General features: G+C 44.3%; 1 protein-coding gene and 1 non-coding gene across 2 annotated transcripts in view; both read right to left on the bottom strand.

The window, feature by feature from the left end:
* Positions 1-26,499, bottom strand: part of LOC126191195 (sodium channel protein 60E-like) — a 339,817-nt gene that overhangs the window by 238,903 nt on the left and 74,415 nt on the right. The window contains exons 6-8 of the mRNA XM_049931990.1: positions 17,841-17,975; positions 4,984-5,190; positions 4,728-4,893 (exon numbers count right to left, since the gene is read on the bottom strand). Coding sequence (XP_049787947.1) covers positions 4,728-4,893; positions 4,984-5,190; positions 17,841-17,975 — 508 coding nt within the window. The remainder of the gene's footprint in view (positions 1-4,727; positions 4,894-4,983; positions 5,191-17,840; positions 17,976-26,499) is intronic.
* Positions 5,596-5,669, bottom strand: Trnat-ugu (transfer RNA threonine (anticodon UGU)). Its single transcript has one exon. It is a non-coding gene; the product is annotated as a tRNA-Thr (tRNA).

The raw sequence follows: 26,499 nt of genomic DNA, 5'->3' as shown, positions 1-26,499 counted from the left end.
TCACGGGTTATTTTCTTGCCTAGGTGGCAAGATTCCTTAAATTCATCTATTTCATATCGCCAGTTATGATGATAAATTTCTCGCTGTTTTCATTTCTGCTACTTCTCATTACTTTCGTCTTCCTTCGATTTACTCTCATTCCATATTCTTTACTCATTAGACAGTTCATTCCATTCAGCTCGGCCGTTCAAGTTGGTGTGTAAAAATTTATGATACTGGAAAATATCATCAGATCTCCGGAAAACTGTATCCTCACAATGCAGAAGATGGGAAAACTATCGACAATCTGAAATGGTGCTAGATGTCGAGATTCTGAGGAAAATAGGAGTAAGCTATAGGGAAAGACATATATACAAGAATTAAGAGGGTACTATAAGATTAGGAGTCCAAGAACGAAGTGTTCGGGTTAAATTGGTGTACTGTTCAATCTATACATCACAGAAGCAATAGCAGAAATAAAAGGAAGTTTCAAGAGTGGAATTGAAATTCAGGGTGAGACGATATCAGTGATAAGATTATCTGATGACATTGCTATCCTGAGTGAAAGTGAAGAAAAATTGCAGGACAAGCTGTATGGAATGAACAGTCTAAGGATTACAGAATATGGTCTGAGAATAACAGACGAAAGACGAAAGTAATGACCAGCAATAGAAATGAGAATAGCGAAAAACTTGATATGAAAATTGGAAAACACGACGCAGTTGAAGTTAAGGATTCTGCCACCTTGGAAGCAAAATAGCACGGAGAATATAAAAATCGTCACAGGTACAGGCAAAGTGGATAATTACTGGCCAAGACAGGTCTGATAGTATCAAAAATCGGCTTTAATCTGAGGACAAGATTTCCGTGAATGTACGTTTGGAGCACAGCATTGAATGGCAGTGAACCACGGACTGTGGGAAAGCTTTCGAGGTGGTTTGCTACGAAAGGATGTTAAAAAGTAGGTAGACTGATAAGGTAATGAACGAATGAGGTTCCCCGCAGAAACGGCGAAGGAAAAATATATGGAAAACACTGACAAGAAAAGGGGGAAGATGACAGGACATGTCTTAAGATGACAAGGAATAACTCACGACAGAGATTGGAATACAACCAATAAATAGTTGAGTACGTAGAACTCAAGTGCGTCTCTGAGATGAAGAGTAGAATTAGTCGATAAAAAAGGACTAATTGGGCTTGTTTCATCATCACCGGGTCATGTCGGCGATGCGGATGAATACGAAAAACAAATACTTAATGTTCGGGTACATCATCTGCAGTGCTCTGCTTGAGACTGTCACGTCGTTTAAATATCCTGGCGTAACGACGCAAAGCTATGTGAAATGGATCAAGCTTGTGAGGACTGTAGTAGGGTTTACTGTTGATCTGCAAAGGAGATCGTATATAGGACGCAAGTGTGACCTATTCTTGAGTTCTGCTCGAATGTTTGGGGTCCGCATCAGGTCGGATTAAAGAAGGACATCGGGACAATTCAGAGGTGGGAAGACAGATTTGTTACCGGTAGGTTCGAACAACACGCTGGTATTACGGAGATGCTCCGCGAATTGAAATAGGAATCCCTCGACGGAAGGCGACGTTCTTTTTCGAGGAAGTCTATTGAGAAAATTTTGGGAACCGGCATCTGAAGCTGGCGACAGAACAATTCTACTACCACCAGTATAAATTTCGCGTAAGGACCACGAAGATAGGAGAAATTAGGGCTCATACGGAGGCATATGGACATTCATTTTTCCCTCCGTCTGTTTACGAGGGAAAAGGGGAAGAAATGATGAGTAGTGGGACAGAGTATCCTCCATCAGGCATCGTGTGGTGGCTGGCGGAGTACGTGCGAGGCTTGTTCCAAAACTAAGGTCCGTTTGGTTATAAAAAAAAAAAATAAGCTCACGAGAAAAGGTTTTTTACTGACAGTTTTACTTTACTACATATCTTCTTCACTTTTTCACGTAATCGGCGTTCACATCTACACAATTTCTGTAACGCTGCACCAGCTTCTTTAACCCCTGCGCACAGAAGTCTGTCGCCTGGGAATTGAGCCAGTTGGTAATGCCAGTATTGAGTTCATCGTCATTTTGAAATCGTTGCCCGGTCAGTCACTTTTTCAAACGCAAGGAGAGGAAACAGTCGCCTGGTGGAAGGTCGGGACTGTACAGAGGTGATCGAAAAGTTCCCAACTAAAATCTTGAATTTTTGGCTTGATTTTGGCTGCGGTATGAGGGTATGCGTTGTCGTGAAGGAGGATTATGCCAGACAGTTCCCACGCGGCATCGATTTTGAATCGCACGTCTCATTTTGGTCAGCACACGTCAGCTCTAATTGTTGACGCACGGTCCATGAAACCAATCGAAAGGACGACCTTTTTGTCTCAAAAATCGATAGCTATCATTTTTCGATTCGGGAACAGAGACTGCTTAATTTTTTTTGGTTTGAGTGAAGTTGAATGGCGCCTCTGCATTGGCTGTTGTCTCGAATCGGCATTGGTGTGCGATATTCACGTCTTGTCGACCGTAACGATGTGGGAACACAAATCATCTCCATCTTGTACAGCGCTCCGAGGACCTCAGTGCACTACGCATTCTTTGCTCTTTGTGCTGATCAGTGAGCAATTTTGGAAACCACCTCGCACACAGTTTGTGATATCCAAGTTGTTCAGTGACAATCTCGCAAATTGAGGTTCGAGCAACATTTTGGAATTCATTAGCCAGACCACTAATCGTCAATTGCTCATCATTTCGAAGTTTTTGGTTCACTTTATCAACGAAGTCGTCGGTCCGAATACTGAGCCTGATATTACTCTGTCCGTCGTGAACATTTGTGCGGCTATTTTGAAATTCTCGATTCCATTTTCGAACATGTTTGCCATTCATTGTTTCAGGTTCCTGCACTAGGAATAACTCACCATGGGTTTCAGCAGCTGCAGATCCTGTTGTCAGCAAAGATCTAATCATACCGTGCACTTCTCAGCTGGGTTATCTACAATTGTCTCGGCCATTGCGAGCCGCTCTCACCAATGGCAAACGGCTACTGAATGAAACCAGCACTGCAGTAGTTTCCTAAAGAGTTGGCAAACGGTGCGTTATGCGTGAAACTTCATTCAGGCCTATCGTCAGTTTAACATTGGCCACCGACCCTAGTTCTGTAACAAGACTCGAATGCAGATGTAGATGTGCAAGCAGTGAGGCTCCAGCATAAACTCATCAAAATAATTTGACAGGGCGTACTTTCACTACTGGCCATTAAAATTGCTACACCAAGAAGAAATGCAGATGATAAACGGGTATTCATTGGACAAATATATTATACTAGAACTGACATGTGATTACATTTTCACACAATTTGGGTGCATAGATCCTGAGAAATCAGTACCCAGAACAACCACCTCTGGCCGTAATAACGACCTTGATACGCCTGGACATTGAGTCAAACAGAGCTTGGATGGCGTGTACAGGTACAGCTGCCCATGCAGCTTCAACACGATACCACAGTTCATCAAGAGTAGTGGCAGGCATATTGTGACGAGCCAGTTGCTCGGCCACCATTGACCAGACGTTTTCAATTGGTGAGAGATCTGGAGAATGTGCTGGCCAGGGCAGCAGTCGAACATTTTCTGTATCAAGAAAGGCCCGTACAGGACCTGCAACATGCGGTCGTGCATTATCCTGCTGAAATGTAGGGTTTCGCAGGGATCGAATGAAGGTTAGAGCCACCGGTCGTAACACATCTGAAATTTAACGTCCACTGTTCAATGCAAACATGTTCAATGCGAAGAAGAGGTGACCAAGACGTGTAATGAATGGCACACTGTACCATCACGCCGAGTGATACGCCAGTATGGCGATGATGAATACACGCTTCCAATGTGTATTCACCGCAATGTCGCCAAACACGGATGCGAACATCATGATGCTGTAAACAGAACCTGGATTCATCCGAAAAAGTGTTTTGCCATTCGTGCACCCAGGTCCGTCGTTGAGTACACCATCGCAGACGCTCCTGTCTGAGATGCAGCGTTCAAGGGTAACCGCAGCCATAGTCTCTGAGCTGATAGTCCATGCTGCTGCAAACGTCGTCGAACTGTTCGTGCAGATGGTTGTCCCCATCTGTTGACTCAGGGATCGAGACGTGGCTGCACGATCCGTTACAGCCGTGCGGATAAGATGAATGTCATCTCGACTGCTAGTGATACGGGGCCGTTGGGATCCAGCACGGAGTTCCGTATTGCCCTCCTGAACCCACCGATTCCATTTTCTGCTAACAGTCATTGGATCTCGACCAACGCGAGCAGCAATGTCGCGATACGATAAACCGCAATCGCGATAGGCTACAATCCGACCTTTAACAAAGTCGGAAACGTGATGGTACGAATTTCTCCTCTTTACACGAGGCATCCTAACAACGTTTCCCCAGGCAACGCCGCACAACTGCTGTTTGTGTATGAGAAATCGATTGGAAACTTTCCTCATGTCAGCACGTTGTAGGTGTCGCCACCGGCGCCAACCGTGTGTGAATGCTCTGAAAAGCTAATCATTTGCATATCGCAGCATCTTCTTCCTGTCGGTTAAATTTCGCGTCTGTAGCACGTCATCTTCGTGGTGTAGCAATTTTAATGGCCAGTAGTGTACGATCCGCGTGAAGGAGAATCCAATGAGATAACAACAGACATAGCGTTTTACATTTAACGATGAGCAGAGTAGGCAGAGCGTGAGGAGTGTATGAGAGGAAGTACGTACCGAGGGTGTTTCCGGAGCGCGGGGTGTCGGCGGGACGGACGGGCTCCGGGCTGGTGACGGGCGGGCTCAGCTGGGGGGCGGCCGCCTCCTTCTGGGGGCCGGCAGGGGGCGGCGGGCGCTGGTCGCGGCGCGGGCTGGGGGTGGCCGACCTGCTGCGGCCGCGCGCCTGCCCCCCGTTGCCCCCGCCGCCCCCGCCGTTGGACGCGCCCCCGGAGCCGCCCCCGCCGTTGCCGTCGCCGCCGCCCCCGTCCGTGCTGCTGTCGCCGCCCCCGCCGCCGCCCCCGGACCTCGTCCCCCGTTTCCTCCGGCGCGTCTTCTTGCGGCCGTACGACGCCAGCAGCACACCCTTGCGGGAGTCGATGCGCTTCGTCTTGTGCTTCTCCAGCTGCTTCACGTTGATTTTGGTTGGGTCGAAGCTGAACGTCGAGTCGTCCCTGTGATCCGTCAAGTCTTTTCGCCTCTCCTGGAGAAGCGTGAAAATTCGGTAGATTAGTTTCTGTCAATTGCATGCGTACCCACGATAGCAACGACCTGTTCGTGAAATTTCAGCCTCCAGTATATATACTAAGATGGTATCTGTTCTTTCGGACATGTCCGAAAGAACTAATACATCGGTGACCATGCAGCTCGTTATAATGAAATTACAATGAAATGAACACCCTTAGCTGCTTACAGGCTTTCACATACGTTAACGGGGACAGATGAAATTGTGTGCCCCAGCCGGGACTCGAACCCGGGATCGGACATGTCCGAAAGAACAGATACCATCTGTGACCATGCAGCTCGTTAGAATGATATTACAATGAAATGAACACCCTTAGCTGCGTACAGGGGTTGACATACGTCAACGGGGACAGATGAAAATGTGTGCCCCGGCCTGGACTCGAACCCGGGATCTCCTGCTTACATGGCAGACGCTCTATCCATCTGAGCCACCGAGGCCACAGAGGATAGCGCGACTGCAGGGATTTATCTCTGGCACGCCTCCTGCGAAACCCACATTCTTAACGTATTGTCCCTCACTACATTCGTAGTGCCCCTGCCCATTATACTCATTACTCGCGGCGCGTTGCCGATTCCCGTAAGAGTTCGGGCACTGTTTGTGCATTCGCACAGAAGAAGAAGACAGTCAACTGGCCGGTGAGCCTTAACTGTTTATATACTGAGACGGACATGTCCGAAAGAACAGATACCATCTTAGTATATACACTCTTGGAAATTGAAATAAGAACACCGTGAATTCATTGTCCCAGGAAGGGGAAACTTTATTGACACATTCCTGGGGTCAGATACATCACGTGATCACACTGACAGAACCACAGGCACATAGACACAGGCAACAGAGCATGCACAATGTCGGCACTAGTGCAGTGTATATCCACCTTTCGCAGCAATGCAGGCTGCTATTCTCCCATGATCGTAGAGATGCTGGATGTAGTCCTGTGGAACGGCTTGCCATGCCATTTCCACCTGGCGCCTCAGTTGGACCGGCGTTCGTGCTGGACGTGCAGACCGCGTGAGACGACGCTTCATCCAGTCCCAAACATGCTCAATGGGGGACAGATCCGGAGATCTTGCTGGCCAGGGTAGTTGACTTACACCTTCTAGAGCACGTTGGGTGGCACGGGATACTTCGGACGTGCATTGTCCTGTTGGAACAGCAAGTTCCCTTGCCGGTCTAGGAATGGTAGAACGATGGGTTCGATGACGGTTTAGATGTACCGTGCACTATTCAGTGTCCCCTCGACGATCACCAGTGGTGTACGGCCAGTGTAGGAGATCGCTCCCCACACCATGATGCCGGGTGTTGGCCCTGTGTGCCTCGGTCGCATGCAGTCCTGATTGTGGCGCTCACCTGCACGTAGCCAAACACGCATACGACCATCATTGGCACCAAGGCAGAAGCGACTCTCATCGCTGAAGACGACACGTCTCCATTCGTCCCTCCATTCACGCATGTCGCGACACCACTGGAGGCGGGCTGCACGATGTTGGGGCGTGAGCGGAAGACGGCCTAACGGTGTGCGGGACCGTAGCCCAGCTTCATGGAGACGGTTGCGAATGGTCCTCGCCGATACCCCAGGAGCAACAGTGTCCCTAATTTGCTGGGAAGTGGCGGTGCGGTCCCCTACGGCACTGCGTAGGATCCTACGGTCTTGGCGTGCATCCGCGCGTCGCTGCGGTCCGGTCCCAGGTCGACGGGCACGTGCACCTTCCGCCGACCACTGGCGACAACATCGATGTACTGTGGAGATCTCACGCCCCACGTGTTGAGCAATTCGGCGGTACGTCCACCCGGCCTCCCGCATGCCCACTATACGCCCTCGCTCAAAGTCCGTCAACTGCACATACGGTTCACGTCCACGCTGTCGCGGCATGCTACCAGTGTTAAAGACTGCGATGGAGCTCCGTATGCCACGGCAAACTGGCTGACACTGACGGCGGTGGTGCACAAATGCTGCGCAGCTAGCGCCATTCGACGGCCAACACCGCGGTTCCTGGTGTGTCCGCTGTGCCGTGCGTGTGATCATTGCTTGTACAGCCCTCTCGCAGTGTCCGGAGCAAGTATGGTGGGTCTGACACACCGGTGTCAATGTGTTCTTTTTTCCATTTCCAGGAGTGTATATAGTTTAGGCTCACCGGCCACTTGACCATCTTCTTCTTCTGTGAGAATGCACAAACAGTGCCCGAACTCTTACGGGAATTGGCAACGCGCCGCGAGTAATGAGTATAATGGGCGGAGGTACTACGAATGTAGTGCGGGACAATACGTTGAGAATGTGGGTTTCGCAGGAGGCGTGCCAGAGATAAAGCCCTGAAGTCACGCTATCCTCTGTGTCCTCGGTGGCTCAGATGGGAGCCGGCACGGTAGCTCAGCGTGTTCGGTCAGACGGTTAGCAGCCCTCTGTAATAAAAAAACTGAATTCATGGACGAACTGAAACAGGTGTCTCGCGACGTCCCGTCCGAGCAGATGCAACGAACTAAACCGAACAAAATAAGCTTTAAAAAAGATGGATAGAGCGTCTGCCATGTAAGCAGGAGATCCCGGGTTCGAGTCCCGGCCGGGGCACACATTTTCATCTGATCCCGTTGACGTATGTCAACGCCTGTAAGCAGCTAAGGGTGTTCATTTCATTGTAATTTCAATCTCCAGCTTTCTCCTCAGAGTGTACAATATTTTCTTGTTGTCCACCTACCCAGGGAGAAATGACCATCGTGACAAATTAAGAGAAATGAGAGCTCACAATGAAAGATTTAAGAGCGTTTTCCCGCGCGCTGTTCGAGAGTGGAATGGTAGAGAAGTAGTTGGTTCGATGAGCCCTCTGCCAAGCGCTTAATTGTAAATTCCAGAGTAATCATGTAGCTGTAGATGGAGATGTAGATGCAGATGTGAACAAGACACTCGCATTAGGACTGACGGGACTGGAAGTGTGCCTTACCCCGAACACTGGAAGGGTGTCTCGCCCAGAACACTGTCTGCTGGGAGTCAAATGGACCAGCGAGATGTTTGGTTTTGAAGCCTCGGGACTGTCAGTCCTCCTGCTGAAATTTGGGGTTAAAAACATGAAACGCAATAAGACGTTTGTACATTGCACACATGACTCCCGTTTTTTGTCGCTGGAAGGCAGCACTAGACGATGAATTGAAAACTACTGGCTGTTCACTATCGAGAGGACGGTAGAAAGACGGGACTACAGAGGGAGAAGAAGGAGAAGTAGGGCAGGAAATTGTCGGTTGGAACTTGAAAGGAATGCATGTGAGCAGTAGGGAGTGTGATTTAACGTGTTTTGTATAGAAATTTGGTAGTAAGTGTACCTATAACCTAAATGTCCTACCCCCATGAACCATGGACCTTGCCGTTGGTGGGAAGGCTTGCGTGCCTCAGCGATACAGATAGCCGTACCGTAGGTGCAACCACAACGGAGGGGTAACTGTTGAGAGGCCAGACAAACGTGTGGTTCCTGAAGAGGGGCAGCAGCCTTTTCAGTAGTTGCAGGGGCAACAGTCTGGATGATTGACTGATCTGGCCTTGTAACACTAACCAAAACGACCTTGCTGTGCTGGTACTGCGAACGGCTGCAAGCAAGGGGAAACTACGGCCGTAATTTTTCCCGAGGGCATGCAGCTTTACTGTATGGTTAAATGATGATGGCGTCTTCTTGGGTAAAACATTCCGGAAGTAAAATAGTTACCCATTCGGATTTCCGGGCGGGGACTACTCGAGAGGATGTCGTTATCAGGAGAAAGAAAACTGGCGTTCTACGGATCGGAGCGTGGAATGTCAGATCCCTTAATCGGGCAGGTAGGTTAGAAAATTTAAAAAGGGAAATGGATAGGTTAAAGTTAGATATAGTGGGAATTAGTGAAGTTCGGTGGCAGGAGGAACTAGACTTCTGGTCAGGTGACTACAGGGTTATAAACACAAAGTTAAATAGGGGTAATGCAGGAGTAGGTATAATAATGAACAGGAAAATAGGAATGCGGGTAAGCTACTACAAACAACATAGTGAACGCATTATTGTGGCCAAGATAGATACGAAGCCCACATCTACCACAGTACTACAAGTTTATATGCCAACTAGCTCTGCAGATGACGAAGAAATTGAAGAAATGTATGATGAAATAAAAGATATTATTCAGATATTGAAGGGAGATGAAAATTTAATAGTCATGGGTGACTGGAATTCGTAAGTAGGAAATGGAGAGAAGGAAACGTAGTAAGTGAATATTGATAGGGGGTAAGAAACGAAAGAGGAAGCCGCCTGGTAGAATTTTGCAAAGAGCACAACCTAATCATAGGTAACACTTGGCTCAAGAATCATATAAGAAGACTGTATACATGGAAGAAACCTGGAGATACTAACAGGTTTCAGATAGATTACATAATGGTAAGACAGAGATATAGGAACCAGGTTATAAATTGTAAGACATTTCCAGGGGCAGATGTGGACTCTGACCACAATCTATTGGTTATGAACTGTAGATTAAAACTGAAGAAACTGCAAAAAGGTGGGAATTTAAGGAGATGGGACGGGGATAAACTGACTAAACCAGAGGTTGTACATAGTTTCAGGGAGAGCATAAGGGAACAATTGACAAGAATGGGGGAAAGAAATACAGTAGAAGATGAATGGGTAGCATTGAGGGACGAAGTAGTGAAGGCAGCAGAGGATCAAGTAGGTAAAAAGACGAGGGCTAGTAGAAATCCTTGGGTAACAGAAGAAATATTGAATGTAATTGATGAAAGGAGAAAATATAAAAATGCAGTAAATGAAGCAGGCAAAAAGGAATACAAACGTCTCAAAAATGAGATCGACAGGAAGTGCAAAATGGCTAAGCAGGGATAGCTAGAGGACGAATGTAAGGATGTAGAGGCTTATCTCACTAGCGGTAAGATATATACTGCCTACAGGGTAATTAGAGAGACCTTCGAAGAAAAGAGAACCACTTGTATGAATATCAACAGCTCAGATGGAAACCCAGTTCTAAGCAAAGAAGGGAAAGCGGAAAGGTGGAAGGAGTATATAGAGGGTCTATACATGGGCAATGTACTTGAGGACAATATTATGGAAATGGAAGAGGATGTAGATGAAGATGAAATGGGAGATATGATACTGCGTGAAGAGTTTGACAGAGCACTGAAAGACCTGAGTCGCAACAAAGCTCCGGGAGTAGACAACATTCCATTAGAACTACTGACAGCCTTGGGAGAGCCAGTCCTGACAAAACTCTACCATCTGGTGAACAAGATGTATGAGGCAGGCGTAATACTCTCAGACTTCAAGAAGAATATAATAATCCCAATCCCAAAGAAAGCAGGTGTTGACAGATGTGAAAATTACTGAACTATCAGTTTAATTAATCACAGCTGCAAAATACTAACGCGAATTCTGTACTAACGAATGGAAAAACTAGTAGAAGCCGACCTCGGGGAAGATCAGTTTGGATTCCGTAGAAATGTTGGAACACGTGAGGCAATACTGACCCTACGACTTATCTTAGAAGAAAGATTAAGGAAAGGCAAACCTACGTTTCTAGCATTTGTAGACTTAGAGAAAGCTTTTGACAATGTTGACTGGAATATTTCTTTCATATTCTAAAGGTGGCGACTGTAAAATGCAGGGAGCGAAAGGCTATTTACAATTTGTACAGAAACCAGATGGCAGTTATAAGAGTCGAGGGGCATGAAAGGGAAGCAGTGGTTTGGAAGGGAGTGAGACAGGGTTGTAGCCTCTCCCGGATGCTATTCAATCTGTATATTGAGCAAGCAATAAAGGAAACAAGCCGGCCGCGGTGGTCTCGCGGTTCTAGGCGCGCAGTCTGGAACCGCGAGACCGCTACGGTCGCAGGTTCGAATCCTGCCTCGGGCATGGATGTGTGTGATGTCCTTAGGTTAGTTAGGTTTAAGTAGTTCTAAGTTCTAGGGGACTGATGAGCACAGCTGTTAAGTCCCATAGTGCTCAGAGCCATTTGAACCATTTTCTTTTGAAAGGAAACAAAAGAACGGATTAGGTATTAAAATCCATGGGGAAGAAATAAAAACTTTGAGGTTCGCCGATGACACTGTAATTTTGTCAGAGACAGCAAAGGACTTGGAAGAGCAGTTGAACGGAATGGACAGTGTTTTGAAAGGAGGGTATAAGATGATCGTCAACAAAAGCAAAACGAGGATAATCGAATGTAGTCGAATTATGTCGGGTGATGCTGAGGGAATTAGATTAGGAAATGAGGCACTTAAAGTAGTAAAGGAGTTTTGCTATTTGGAGAGCAAAATAACTGATGATAGTCGAAGTAGAGAGGATATAAAATGTAGACTGGCAATGGCAAGGAAAGCATTTCTGAAGAAGAGAAATTTGTTAACATCGAGTATAGATTTTAGTGTCAGGAAGTTGTTTCTGAATGTATTTGTATGGAGTGTAGCCATGTATGGAAGTGAAACATGGACGATAAATAGTTTGGACAAGAAGAGAATAGAAGCTTTCGAAATGTGGTGCTACAGAAAAATGCTGAAGATTAGATGGGTAGATCACATAACTAACGAGGAGGTATTGAATAGGATTGGGGAGAAGAGAAGTTTGTGGCACAACCTGACCAGAAGAAGGGATCGGTTGGTAGGACATGTTCTGAGACATCGAGGGATCACCAATTTAGAATTGGAGGCGAGCGTGGAGGGTAAAAATCGTAGAGGGAGACCAAGAGATGAATACACTAAGCAGATTCAGAAGGATGTAGGTTGCAGTAGGTACTGGGAGATGAAGAAGCTTGCACAGGATAGAGTAGCATGGAGAACTGCATCAAACCAGTCTCAGGAGTGAAGACCACAACAACGACAACATGGTTGCACTATCAGTGAAAGGTTGGCATTCACGTATCGTACAGCCGTTATGGCGCTTTCCATGACTACCGTCGGCGTACGTCGGCCTCACATACTGCCACCCCAAAACGGCAGGGAAGCTCCACCTTGTTGCATTCTCTGGACAGTGTGTCTAAGGCGTTCAGCCTGACTGGATTGACTCCAAACACGTCTCCAACGATTGTCTGGTTGAAGGCATATGCGACACTCAGCGGTGATGAGAACGTGATACCAATCTTGAGTGGTCCATTTGGCATGTTTTTGGGCCTATTTGTACCGCACTGCATGGTGTCGTGGTTGCAAAGATGGACCTCGCCATGGACGTCGGGTTTGAAGTTAAGCTTCATGCAGGCTACTGCTCACAGTTTGAGCTGTAACAGGACGTCCTGTGGCTGCATGAAAAGCATTATTCAACATGGTGGCGTTGCTGTCAGTGTTCGTCCGAGCCATAATCCGTAGGTAGCGGTCATGCACTGCAGTAGTAGCCCTTGGGCAGCCTGAGCGAGGCATGTCATCGACAGTTCCTGTCTCTCTCTTATCTCTTCCACGTCCGAACAGCATCACTATGGTTCACTCCGAGAAACGTGAACACTTCCCTTGTTAAGAGCCCTTCCTGGCACAAAGTAACAATGCAGACGCGAACGAACCGCGATATTGAACGTCTAGGCATGGTTGAATGACTGGAACTGATCGGCTGTCGGACCCCCTCCGTCTAATAGGTGCTGCTCATGCATGGTTGTTTACATCTTTGGGCGGGGTTTGTGACATCTCTGAACAGTCAAAGGTATTGTGTCTGTGATACAATATCCACAACTAAAGTGTATCTTCAGGAGTTCTGGGAACCGGGGCGATGCAAAACTTTTTTTAGTGTGTGTATTATCAAATGAGGAAGAAACTACTGGTAGAGAGGCAAATGTTCAAATGTATGTGAATTTCTAAGGGACCAAACTGCTTAGGTCATGGGTCCCTAGACTTACACACTACTTAAACTAACTTACGCTAAGATCAACACACAGACACCCATGCCCGAGGGAGGACTCGAACCTCCAGCGGGAGGGGCCGCGCAGTCCGTGACATGACGTCGCAAACCACGCGGCCACTCCGTGCGGCAGGAGAGACATTAATTATGGAAACAAACAAGGCCTTAAACGTGAGAATGGTTATTGGTGGCAACAATTAGAACTTACGGAAAAAGAAATATTAAAACTTAATAAAAACACTACAGACTTACGAGAAATAGCAGAAAGGACAGTGTACTAATTGGTCATCTGAAGAGACGGCAAAGGCTGCCTTTTCATTATTTACCGCCTATGTTTATGTCTTTAAATAAAAGCTTATGTATTAGTTTATTTAACTAATAAATAAGCTAACTGCAATAATACATTACTTGAAAAACGCCGATTGTATCCACAAGTGTGTGTGAGTTAAACATTGACGTGCGATGTGTTTGTCAGGTTCTGTAAGGCGCGGTCTGGCGAGACGGTCTGTGGCGACTCCACCACTTACAGAAATGTACCCATGATACGATACCCACCGAGTATTCTAGTAACTGTGGCGGACAGGGTGTGTGTACACACTGAGTAGGTGTGACAGATAAGAAAAGAACAAGAAACAACCTCAATTTTACAGCAGGGCTCCATTATCTTTTTTAGCCCGCTATCTTCTTGATATAAAACACATAATACACACATGCACATACACGTCAAATAAATAAAACGTTACAAGTGCAAGAATTAAAGAACTAGGGGGAGAGGGGTGAGAGGACGCAAAGGTTACTTGCATTCATTTCGTTTTGGCCGAAGGGCAGTAATGGTAGCTTTTCCAGTTACACACATTTTCTGTGCAGGGTGTTAAATTCCTATTACAGGCTTGTCGTGGTTGTTGAGGGGTTTTATTGTTAGTAGATAAAATTTAGATAAGGAACCCATGTATAGAAATGGCCGTTTGGACGTAGTATAAGGTTGAAGATCTGATACTCTTCTGAGTGGCGTGTCCACAGAGCACCCCAACAACACTCGTAGTGGCGGACGAACCAGTTTATCACATTCGTCGTTGTAGTAGGACAAGAATGATATGTTATACATTATCAAAACAGGGATTGATGACAGCACCCTCTTCTCGTACCATGAATCAGACATTTGAAAGTGGTTCGATCTTTTTCTCTCGTATCAAAACGGTACATTTACGGACGTGTGTTCCTATAGGGATATGGTTATCGCTGAAACAACCGATTTTCGGCGATGTCGTTTTTTTTCACGTCAGTCTAACCTGACTGTTAAAACCGCTCCAAAAACCGGTTTCTGAAATTTTCGGTTTTTTATTCATATTATTTCCTGTAAGAAACATAGAAATCGAACAAATATTGAAAAATTTCGACTCCCTCAGTTGTAAGATGCGTAGAATCAAAATCTCAAATTAAATAAGCAAATAAAATAAACGTTACTCCGTCCATTCTTAGCTGCTTTCCTCGAAACGCGGTAAATAGTTGAATAGTACAAAAGATCAACAGTATTCGCCTATAGATTTTAAATTTTTGAAACTATATGCAAAACTCGCGTCGTAATCTATGATCATACCATTATCTGAGCATTATGAATTGTCAGTGCTAAACGGTGGAATCTGAGGTTGAAGAACTCTGTTTTTCTTTGTTTTTTTTGTCGATTTATCCGTTTTCAATTGGAATAAGAATAAGGAGAACATGCGAAGCTGAGATGGTTTTTCGAATAGATAATGGTTTGATCCTAGACCGAAGTCAATCGTCCCTAATAAAATATACTGTTACAGCTATGTACTGTATAACGGAGTTCTTAAAGCTCATTAAAGCTGCGCAAAACCACCTCCATGAAAAACTGTTGTTAAGTTTTTAATTTATACTGTTACCCTAATTTCTTTCCTCTTATTACTTCATAGAAATGGCAGACAAATCATTAATTTTTTGAAGCAAATTAAGCATTGTACTTCATTGCTACGTTACTTTGTAAAACAGTTCCAGACTAGAGTTGGTGCCATTCTGATGGCTGACAACGAAAGTGATAAACAACCATATTGAACAAAAGTGGTAAGTCTTGCACGCCACAGGTACAGGCGTACCATATAATAGGCCACGCCTCATAGTAACAAGTACATTGTTGTCTCAGCAGCGATGTACCAATTCTTATCCCATGCGCTTGCTGTTTGTTTCTGACGGCATTATTATTAAAATAGCACTGATCACTTTACGCATTTTCTATTATAACTTAATATTTCAAAGCAATGCTGGTTGTACGAATAAAAATTACACGTTTCTTGAAAAAGTTTTATTCAAAAATGAAAAAAAATCGCACTGTTGCCACGACTAATAGATACTCAGCTTTTTTTTACCCGGTTATTAGCAAAAGGTAAAAAAATCAGCGGTTATAACCGAGACCAAATAAATACTGAAAAATAATGGTTATTGAGAACTAAAATACCGGAAAGCGTTTTAACTAGTCGGTTTTTCCCATCCCTAGTTCTTTATCAGAACTTTATCTACTAAGTTCCCGCTACAACCCTTAGAAGCCTGTAGTAAGGATTGTAAAACACCCTTTATATGGGTTTGAATTAGTTGACCTATCATCTTCCATATGGAAGTGTTAGTTGGTTTGGAGAGCTTGTTTCCGTGGACCCTATCGACGTATCAAGCAATGTTGCAGTTCTGGACATGACAGTACAACGTGCTAAGATCATGTTTTTATCAAAAATCACGGCAGGTGACAAGACAGTGGGTTAAAGGAATGAGCTAGTAACAATGCAGCAACAGAGTCAGGGAATAGTACCACGACGATCGAAGAAAGCAAAACAGATCAGAACAAAAATGAAATAAATGTTGATGTTTCTCCATACGAGGGAAACAAGAATAGAATATCTTGAATTTGTATCTCAAGCTACTACAGTTAAGCAGCATTACTACAAGTATCTTGACGTGCTAAAACAATTTCATGAGGCAACATTGAAAAAAATGGCTTGATTGCATTGATCAAAGATTGGTGCACCGCCACATATCTCCCATTCAGACATCGTTGAGTGACATGCGTGTTTGGCCAGAATGAAAGTGACAACGGTTTTGATCACAGCCTACTCACCCTGTATCTCTTTCCTGTTCCAAAGGATGCTAAACGACCTAAAATAGAATCATTTTCAACACGTAATAGAGGTCAAACAGTAATCGATGAATATATTACAGAAACAAGCACTCCGAAACACTTGATAATCGGTCAGATGATGGAAAACTGTGAAAAAGAGGAAAGAGGCACCTACTATGAGAACCAGTCACCGCAGGACAGAACTTTTCGTTGCTTTTGATACCCTGCACGAACAGGCTATACCAGGAGGAAAGTTTCATATTCGGGGAAGTTATTTGAATCTCAGGAGGCTAACTGAAGTAAAAACCTTTTATGCAAACTGTATCCGAATTGCGTCGAGAAAACTGCAGTGGTAGTTTGGGAACATTTTCTGAGTGTTTCGGTATAACGGATCAGTGGTCATATCGTCTCGCACAGAGTAATGACAGTATAGACTATTTTGTAGAACAAACACCATACAACATACGCTGTATTCCTGCCATTTTCAAGATGCAGTTATCAAAACAATTTGTCGCCTACGTTACTGATGAACGTGGTTCAGAATGCCTATTAACATTACTGTGAAATCATGTAGTATGCTTAACTGACTAGTGGAAGTGCACAACCGCTGAATTTACTGTCCAGCCTTCCTTGGCATCTTATAAAACCATCGACGTCTGTTAACGCTTATCCCTGGTTGTAGCAGTAGAGGGGAAATTGAAAAGCAGGGCAGTAATTACCAACGAGCAACGCAACATGAAGAAAGGCTACCATTAACATTATTTTTGTTAGCAAGTGGAGGAAGTAACGTTAGTAAATGTTCTGAATGTGAAGAGCTGCTATATCTCAGATAGTTTCGATGCATGCAGTGACATGTACAAAGAACTCGAATATTTTATCAGTCTACGTTAAGGAATATAATGTCTACAGGGTATGATTAATGTAATGTAAAATATATGTATATCTTGTCACACAAGTTAAATGATACAACCTGCTATATGGTATGTTGCAGGGGATAAAATGTGATCAAAAGTTCCCAAAATAACTGTCATACATCTGTGATGTAGTACAGCTACCTTGAACGTAAACTATTAGAATGATGAGGTCTTCGGTATACTTTTAATTTTACTTTGCTTAGAATGATAGATACATAATTGTTTACTACGCAGACTTAGCAGTAGGACTGTTTAACTTTCAACTTCAATGCATATCTTTTGAAGTTTTTTTTCTTTTTGTTGTCTATATACTTCTGAAATCGTTACAGAGACAAATCTAGAACAGCCTGTTATCCCTTCGCATGTTTATTGGACCAAATGACGTATAGGTTAATAGTGTGGTGTGGAAATCACTGATAGTGAAGGAGGTAAATTTTGTAACGCCTGGAATCCTATAACCAGAGTGTAGTCCCGAAAGTAGAATATAGTTTTCGTACCAGATATAGTAGACTAGTTATTAACATGTTTTTTCTACTTCTGATACCATTTTACTGTAAGATAAATTAACTACATGCTAATAAGTATCTTGAATATTTACTCATTTTAATGCTTCAACTACAGTCCCAAGAATATCATCAGTAAAGTATACTTTAGTAACAATTATGAGTGCAAAGCCAACCCTACAAAATTAATGTCATGAGAATAAAATACGCTCTAATGGTGATGTGATAGGCGATTTCTTACCTCCTGAGTGATTTCCGCTTCCTCTTCGTAACTTAACGCTACCACAGCCAACATTAGGTTGATCAAGTAAAAAGAACCGAAAAATACAACTACCGTAAAAAACACAACGCTGATTGGCCCACTGGACGCGAGTACCTGAAAAAGAAAAAGATTTATGTTAATCTTCTAGCCAAAAAATGAAAATGAGTATTGTAAATAAGTGTTGGTTTACTGTGTGAGAGCTAGTCATAAAGTTTTAATTGTATTAATTATCATCTCGAAAAAATAAAATTACGTAGTTTTCTTTTCTTTTTTTCCTGGTACGTGTCTGCCATCCTGGTGCACGCTGAAATTCCTAAGCCGCAACACCGCAGCACGGTCCTGGAGGAGCCAAAATGGAAATGGCGCATCCCACAGATAAAGCAGTGAAGGATCGTGCTGTTATTTGTTTTTGGTAAAATCGGAAATGTTGGAGCTGTGCGAGGATGGTCTAGGTGACTGCTTTAGTTGTCTAGATTGCCCTGATACGGTTACGACATGCCGACTGCTGCCGAAAACAAGGTATCGCACGATACTGAGCTTTGTGAACGGTTTGCTATGACAACCTTTCGTACGTGTCACTGCGCAGCTATCATCGTAGCGCTTGCGACTGTTGTGTTTATCTATTTACACACTTACCTGAATGAAAAATGCTCCCATCATACAGCAAAAAGGCGAATATGTCCTGGGCAGAGTTACGGATCTAGAAGAAACGAACTACCTTTTCGACTTATCTGGCAGCTTCAAAGACATTCGCGCTCTTTTACTTACAGCATTAGTGCCCATGTCATATTGTATAATGCATCGTGTGAAGTAAAGTCTACATTTTTATAACTAAAAAAAATGTTCAAATGTGTGTGAAATCTTTTGGGACTTAACTACTAAGGTCATCAGTCCGTAAGCTTAGGTACTACTTAACCTAAATTATCCTAAGGACTAACACACACACACGCCCGAGGGAGGACTCGAACCTCCGCCGGGATAAGCCACACAGTCCATGACTGCAGGGCCTCAGACCGCTCGGCTAATCCCGCGCGGCTTTATAATTAAATCTGACGAGATTTTGCATCACCACCCACATTTTATAACTGTTTACATGGATGTGTCTAAGCAGGGAGATGTTCTGTCGTGATCCCCCACAGTGCCCTCTGGACAGGGCTCCCAGAGCAGTTTTCAGTTTATTACGCGGAACTGTTTGCTATCCTGAGGGCATTGAAGCAGATGAGACGGCGTCATGACAAGAAATTCCTGATCTGCTCAAGTTGTCGAAGTGCTCTGGTCGCTACTGGTTAATGGCTCTGAGCACTATGGGACTTAACAGCTGTGGTCATCAGTCCCCTAGAACTTAGAACTACTTAAACCTAACTAACCTAAGGACATCACACACATCCATGCCCGAGGCAGGATTCGAACCTGCGACCGTAGCAGTTGCGCGGTTACGGACTGCGCGCCTAGAACCGCGAGACCACCGCGGCCGGCTTGGTCGCTACTGTACAGATGTACCCAGCAGATCGGATGGCGCAAGAAGTGCAGGATTTTCTCCTTCTCTTTCAAAGGCAAGACAAGGAAATAATTTTCTGCTGGGATCCAGCGCTCACAGGGATTCGGGGAAACGAACTCGTTGATACGGTGGCCAAGGAGGCTCGTTCCCTTCTTCCTCCTGCTCGCTGTTCGGTTCCCTTGCAGGCTGTCGCCTCATTTGTGACTAGGAAGGCCATGTGTTCGTGGGAGGCTCAGTGGCTGGAAGTGAGGAACAATAAACTACGCTCCGCGAAACCTTCAGTGCGACCGCGACGGTCTGAAGAGGTAGTCCTTATACGGCTTAGAATGGGACATTACCCATTGACACATGGCTTCCTCTTACGTCGCGAGGAGCCCCCAGTATGTCACAGAAGCGGGACACAGCTGTCAATACGACATATTTCAACTGAGTGTGTTTTACATGACGACCTGAGGGTTGATCTGCGTCTCCTACAGGATCCGCTATTTTAAATGACACGAGTGCTGTTCGTGTTTTATGATTTTATGTGGTGTCTGGAATGCTTCCCAAAATACTGGGTGTGAGATTTTAATGTGTAATTATTTATAATTACTCATCTACCCACAGTCCTCTGTCCCCCTTTTATCCAAGATTTTTTTCTAGTTTTTCTCCTGTGTCTCGTCCGATTTTACTACGGACTTTTCTGAAGCTCACTTTATCTGGGTTACCTCGCAATTCTTGTGGGGGGAATGAAACTTGGTTTCCCGTTTTATTGTTATTTTTAATAGATTTTCACTACCTCATTGGTATATCACGTTTGGCGCCCTCAGCCATAAATCATCATCATCATCATCATCATCATCATATTCATGTAAAGTAACATGACACATCATTCCATGTCGTATACATGACACGTGCCACCATGCCATCCAGCATGGCATTTGTCACGTCGTGCAATATGACACAACGTGTCATTAACGTTTAGAATACATGCATCCCCGCTCTGGGAGACTTCCTATTATAAATGCTCGGATACTTCCCATTGCAGATGCGTCCCATTCTTCAGAAGCACATAAATTTCTGTCCATTTGTCCTTACGCCCCTCACCATATATGTGACAGGCGGTGAGTTTTGGCGAGAAATGGCACCCTTAGGAAAAAAAAAAATCAACCCAACCCCCCCACCCAGAAATCAAAAAATTGTTTTACCGTCCCCTCAGGAACAAATACACGCCTGGAAATTGTAACCATCCGGAAGAACTTGCTTACTTATTACAAGTATGATATTTTGAATTGTTTGCGGTGGTGGCGAATCTTCTGGATCTTGCGCACAGAAGCAGGGACTTTAGACTACAAATTGCGAGATGCAGGCGTGCCAACACCTTGCAGCTAAGAGAGCTCACCGTGTTCTGGAAGTAGGGTTAAGTAGTAAGTAAACGCGAATATGTCAAGATGTTTCGATTTAAATGTTTTGGAAGCTGCCAGCTAAGTCGAAAAGCTACTTCCCTTCTTTTACATCCCTAACTCGCCAAGGAAATATTCGTCTTTTTGTGCTAGAATAGGAGTCTTACTCTACCATAATTTCGACATTAGATCGTCATAGCCTGGCAGCCGATGTAGATTTTTGTTGACTCGGGCGACGAATGTTGCGGCACAGAGTTTTATTCTACTTCGAATCATATTGCTTATATCGTGGTAACGGATAAAGTTTTCACGAAAAAAAACAGGACGTCCGTTAATTATATGTACCTCTCTACCTTCTTAAAATATTTGAACCAATTCGCACAAGCCTGAAACACAAAAGTGCCACCCGCAAAAAACTCAAGAAACGCGTTTGTTGCTCGTAAAATACGAATGAAGCTGAAGTGTTTAAAGCGAATTTTAAATTTTGTCATAAGGATGCATTTTTTATTTATTAAATTCACTTTAGACCGTTTCCATGCATTCAATTCACGTAAGAACGAATTTTACGTACCACATTTACCTCGCCTTTAAGTTTACTGGATAAAAAAATTTCGTTTTGACTTCATCCATTTATTTACCTTCGTGCAAAGTTCAAACCGATTCGTACAAGTTTGAGGTGTAGAAGTGGTGAGCTCCAAAGAACTCCGAGAAAAACGTGTTTTTAGCATCTTTTTGCACGTAAAATCCGAACGGTGCGCATACAAATGCTTCCATTGGCTGAATATTAATTTCAACTCAATTAAAATCTTTTTCAAAAGGAACTAATCGATTCGCAAAATTCGCCTGGGCGCCAGCTTAGATATTACAATATTCACAGTCTTCAGTGTTACAGCTGAGTCTTCCTTCTATTTTAGGTTGTCTTTCTTGGAGTCACAGCTGCTTCTCTACGCCCTTCATTGTGATGCTTTGCACATATGCAAAGCTGAGTTTGAAGAGGATTTTCTCTCCAGTCGGCGAGAGTTTAACATTTTCTTTATGTGAACTGATGTGCTTCTGAATGGGGCTAAAAAGGTGACCACCAGTCGGTGCTAGTTTCGAGTCACGTGACATCACGCGTCCTTTTGCGTAGCTTCGCTATTCTGGCGCATTATGCCCTAAATGTAGGGTGATTATTTGATGTTCTGAATGAGAATACGCAAAATCAGTAGTTCGTGGTCTATTATCTTTGATGCTTGTAACTTTGTACTTAGCATATAATTCTGCTAAGAAGTAAGTAAATATTGGCCAGTTCGGAACAAGAAGAGAAGAAGATGTAAACTTTCCCCCTGTAAAGCTTTTGCGTACGTGATATGTGAAAAACGAGAAGTCGACTTGCCCTTGAATAAAGTAGAAAACGATATTTTGATACGCAACCAGCGCGGATTAAGAAAATATTGTCTTGAGAAACAACTGACTCTTTATTCGCACAAAGTAATGAGTACTACCGACAACGGACATCAAGGGGATTCCATATTTCTAGATTTCCAGAAAGTTTAGGACTTAGTTCTTCATAAACGGCTTCTAATCAGATTGCGCGCCTATGGAATATCCTCCTGATTGTGCCACTGAATTCTTGATTTCGTAGTAGAAGTCATCGATGGGACGATATTTCAAATAACTAGCAGGGCCTACTAAACAGGTGTGCTGCATCTGTATGCTACCTACCCCGGTAAATTGATAGATCAACAGAAAACCTTAAGAATGAATGTCTCTAAGCGTATAAAGATATTTTGGAACCTCGGCCTACCTTCTTTCACGCAGTGCAAATGACTGGCTTATATGCAATTCAGTGGCTATGTTCTGCCGCCTCTCAGGGACATAATAAATTATAAAAGACACAGAACATCGCCGGCAAGTGTCAGTGAACATTTTATCTCTAACAAAAATTGTTCCCCATAATAAAATCTATCACACCTTGACATTTGTCACAAAGACTTTGAAATACCTTGTATCAACGATTTAAGCGACAAACTGAACAACCCTCTTAGATTTTTTGCAGATGGTGCTACCGTTTACCGCCTCGTAAAGTCATCAGAAGATGTCGGAAGTGGAGGTCCAACGGCAAAGCGTGTGCCTGGAAATTGAGAGGTCGTAGAATCGAATCCCGGTCGGAACAAGGAAATTTTCAGCCTCCCTTTGATCTAGCCTTCATCTCTCTACGATGTGGACAGTCGTCAAGAACGACACGTGGATTCGGATTTAAAACTGTAGATCCTCTTTCCCCAATTGGATAACGGGTAGATTAGGATTACGAAAGTCGCCGAGTGGCGTCCAGTCGAAAGATTTACGTTCGGCGATTTAACCTCACGAAAGTATTATCAGAATATCAAAACGAACTGGAAAATGATTTAAATAATCATAATGAGATATCTGCATTGTGGGAAAAATAGCAATTAACTCTGAATAACGAAAGGTGTGAGGTCATCCTCATGAGTACGAAAAGGAATCCATTAAGTTTCGGTTACACGAAAAATCACACAAATTGGAAAGCTGTCAATTCAACTAAATACCTAGGGGTTACAGTTACAAATGACTGAAACTGGACCATCATATAGAAAATGTTGTGGGGAAGGGGAATCATAGAATGCGTTTTATTTGTAAAATACTTAGCAGACGCGACAGATCTACTAAAGGGGCTGTTTACACTAAGACTGTCCGCCGTTTCGTGAAGTACTCTTGCGGAATATGGAATCCTTACTTGGTAGGATTGACGGAGGAACTTTCGAAGTGAAGCGAAATAATACTGTTCCACCGCTTAGATTATCTGATGTGGCAATGGAGCGCGGTCGACGTGAAAAAAAGGAATCAAGGCTAATAGTGAGAGGGAAGTATTTAAAGACATGAATAGAGGCAGATACGATCCGGTCATACGAAATATTCTGCACCTTTGGTGGACAAAGTCGGCCAATCTCAGCAGCTACTTGCAACAGAATGCTGCATCACTAATATTGCCCAGAAATAGCGCAGTATTGTCATGTATTGCAGTCACATTACAGCAATGTTGAGGGCACACTATTTCGGCCAGACATTTCCGTTAAATAAGTCTTTAGTAAACGTACTTTAATGTCCATATCCAACAAACGGATCACCATCAATAACATCTACGTCTACATCTACATACATACTCCGCAATCCACCATACGGTGCGTGGCGGAGGGTACCTCGTACCACAACTAGCATCTTCTCTCCCTGTTCCACTCCCAAACAGAACGAGGGAAAAATGACTGCCTATATGCCTCTGTACGAGCGCTAATCTCTCTTATCTTATCTTTGTGGTCTTTCCGCGAAATATAAGTTGGCGGCAGTAAAATTGTACTGCAGTCAGCCTCAAATGCTGGTTCTCTAAATTTCCTCAGTAGCGATTCACGAAGAGAACGACTCCTTTCCTCCAGACACTACCACCCGAGTTCCTGAAGCATTTCCGTAACACTCGCGTGGTGATCAAACCTACCAGTAACAAATCTAGCAGCCCGCCTCTGAATTGCTTCTATGTCCTCCCTCAATCCGACCTGATAGGAATCCCAAACGCTCGAGCAGTACTCAAGAATAGGTCGTATTCGTGTTTTATAGGCGGTCTCATTTACAAATGAACCGCATCTTCCCAAAATTCTACCAATGAACCGAAGACGACTATCCGCCTTCCCCACAACTGCCATTACATGCTTGTCCCACTTCATATCGCTCTCCAATGTTACGCCCAAATATTTAACCGACGTGACTGTGTCAAGCGCTACTCTACTAATGGAGTATTCAAACATTACAGGAGTCTTTTTCCTGTCCTAGTCATCTTGTATCCTCCTACAGTCACTCAACGACGACACCTTCCCGTACACCACAGCATCATCAGCAAACAGCCGCACATTGCTATCCACCCTATCCAAAAGATCATTTATGTGGATAGAAAACAACAGCGGACCTACCACACTTCCCTGGCGCACTCCAGATGATACCCTCACCTCCGATGAACACTCACTATCGAGGACAACGTACTGGGTTCTATTACTTAAGAAGTCTTCGAGCCACTCACATATTTGGGAACGTTATACATCCTCGCCAAATGGGACACTGTGGAGATATTGGGAAATTAATCGATGACACTAACGCAAAGTCGGAATTAGGAATTTTACATCATCACCTCTCCTTCCGCAGTTGGCTAAATACGCTATGTGATCAAAAGTATCCGGATAACTCACAAAACAAACCTTTTTCATATTAGGTGCATTGTGCTGCCACCTACTGCCAGGTACTCCGTATCAGCGACCTCAGTAGTCGTTAGACATCGTGAGAGAGCAGAATGGGGCGCTCCGCGGAACTCAACGGACTTCAAACGTGGTCAGGTGGTAGGGTGTCACTTGTGTCATACGTCTGTACGCGAAATTTCCACACTCCTAAGTATCCCTAGGTCCACTGTTCCCGATGTGATAGTGAAGTGGAAGCGTGAAGGGACACGTACAGCACAAAATCGTACAGGCCGACCGACGGTTGAAGAGGATCATAATGTATAATAGGCAGACATCTATCCAGACCATCACACATGAATTTCAAGCTGCATCAGGATCCACTGCAAGTACTATGACAGTTAGGCGGGAGGTGAGAAAACTTGTATTTCATGGTCGAGTGGCTGTTCATAAGCCACACATCACGCCGGTAAATGCCAAACGACGCCTCTGTTTGTGTAAGGAGCGTAAACATTGGACGATTGAACAGTGGAAAAACGTTGTGTGGAAAGAATATCACGGTACACAATGTGGCGATCCGATGGCAGGGTGTGGGTATGGCGAATGCCCGGTGAACATCTGCCAGCGTGTGTAGCGTCAACAGTAAAATTCGGAGGAGGTGGTGTTATGGTGTGGTCGTGTGTTTCATGGAGGGGGTTGCACCCCTTGTTGTTTTGTGTGCCACTATCACAGCACAGGCCTACATTGATGTTTTAAGCAGTTCCCGGATGTCAGGCCTCACCGACCGACATCGATACCTCTCCTCAGTGCAGCACTCGGTGAAGAATGGGCCGCCATTCCCCTAGAAACCTTCCAGCACCTGATTGAATGTGTGCCTGCGAGAGTGGAACCTGTCATCAAGGCTAAGGGTGGGCCAACATCGTATTGAATTCCAGCATTACCGATGGAGGGCGCCACGAACTTGTAAGTCATTTTCAACCAGGTTTCCGGATACTTATGATCACATAGCTTACTTGCGGTAAAAAGTCGTTTCGCAACCTGAACTCGAAACGTCTACTTCAGAACAGAGTGCCACAATAAAACCGTGTCGGCTCTGCAGTGCAGGCAAATAAAGCGAAAAATAAACGCTAGCAACAGATGCTTAAAACGCAGAATGGGAAGGAAATTGTCATTCTAAAAGATCACAAAATAATTAAGAAAGAGCTACGTCTATAATTCGATAAAACATTATAAAATATAACTTCCAATAAGTCAGAGATAGATGAGCAGTTTCATGAAAATTTAGCTGATCGTTACGAAAGTGAAATAGGTGCTTAAATGATAATCCCTGTTATCTTAATACATATTTGTGTGTGTGTGTGTGTGTGTGTGTGTGTGTGTGTGTGTGGCAGAGAGAGAGAGAGAGAGAGAGTGAGAGAGAGATAGAGCATTCATTTCAGGTTGCTATGGAAAACAAACATTGTTTCGGTCTGACGCTGAGTTTCTTTGCCCTCGTTCTCGACTGATAGGATATCTGAGATCGTCCGATCAAGTTCTCTTTC

Source organism: Schistocerca cancellata, chromosome 6 (genome assembly GCF_023864275.1).
Source record: "Schistocerca cancellata isolate TAMUIC-IGC-003103 chromosome 6, iqSchCanc2.1, whole genome shotgun sequence".
In the NCBI taxonomy this organism is placed as follows: domain Eukaryota; kingdom Metazoa; phylum Arthropoda; class Insecta; order Orthoptera; family Acrididae; genus Schistocerca; species Schistocerca cancellata.
This window is presented reverse-complemented; position numbering and strand designations above follow the sequence as displayed.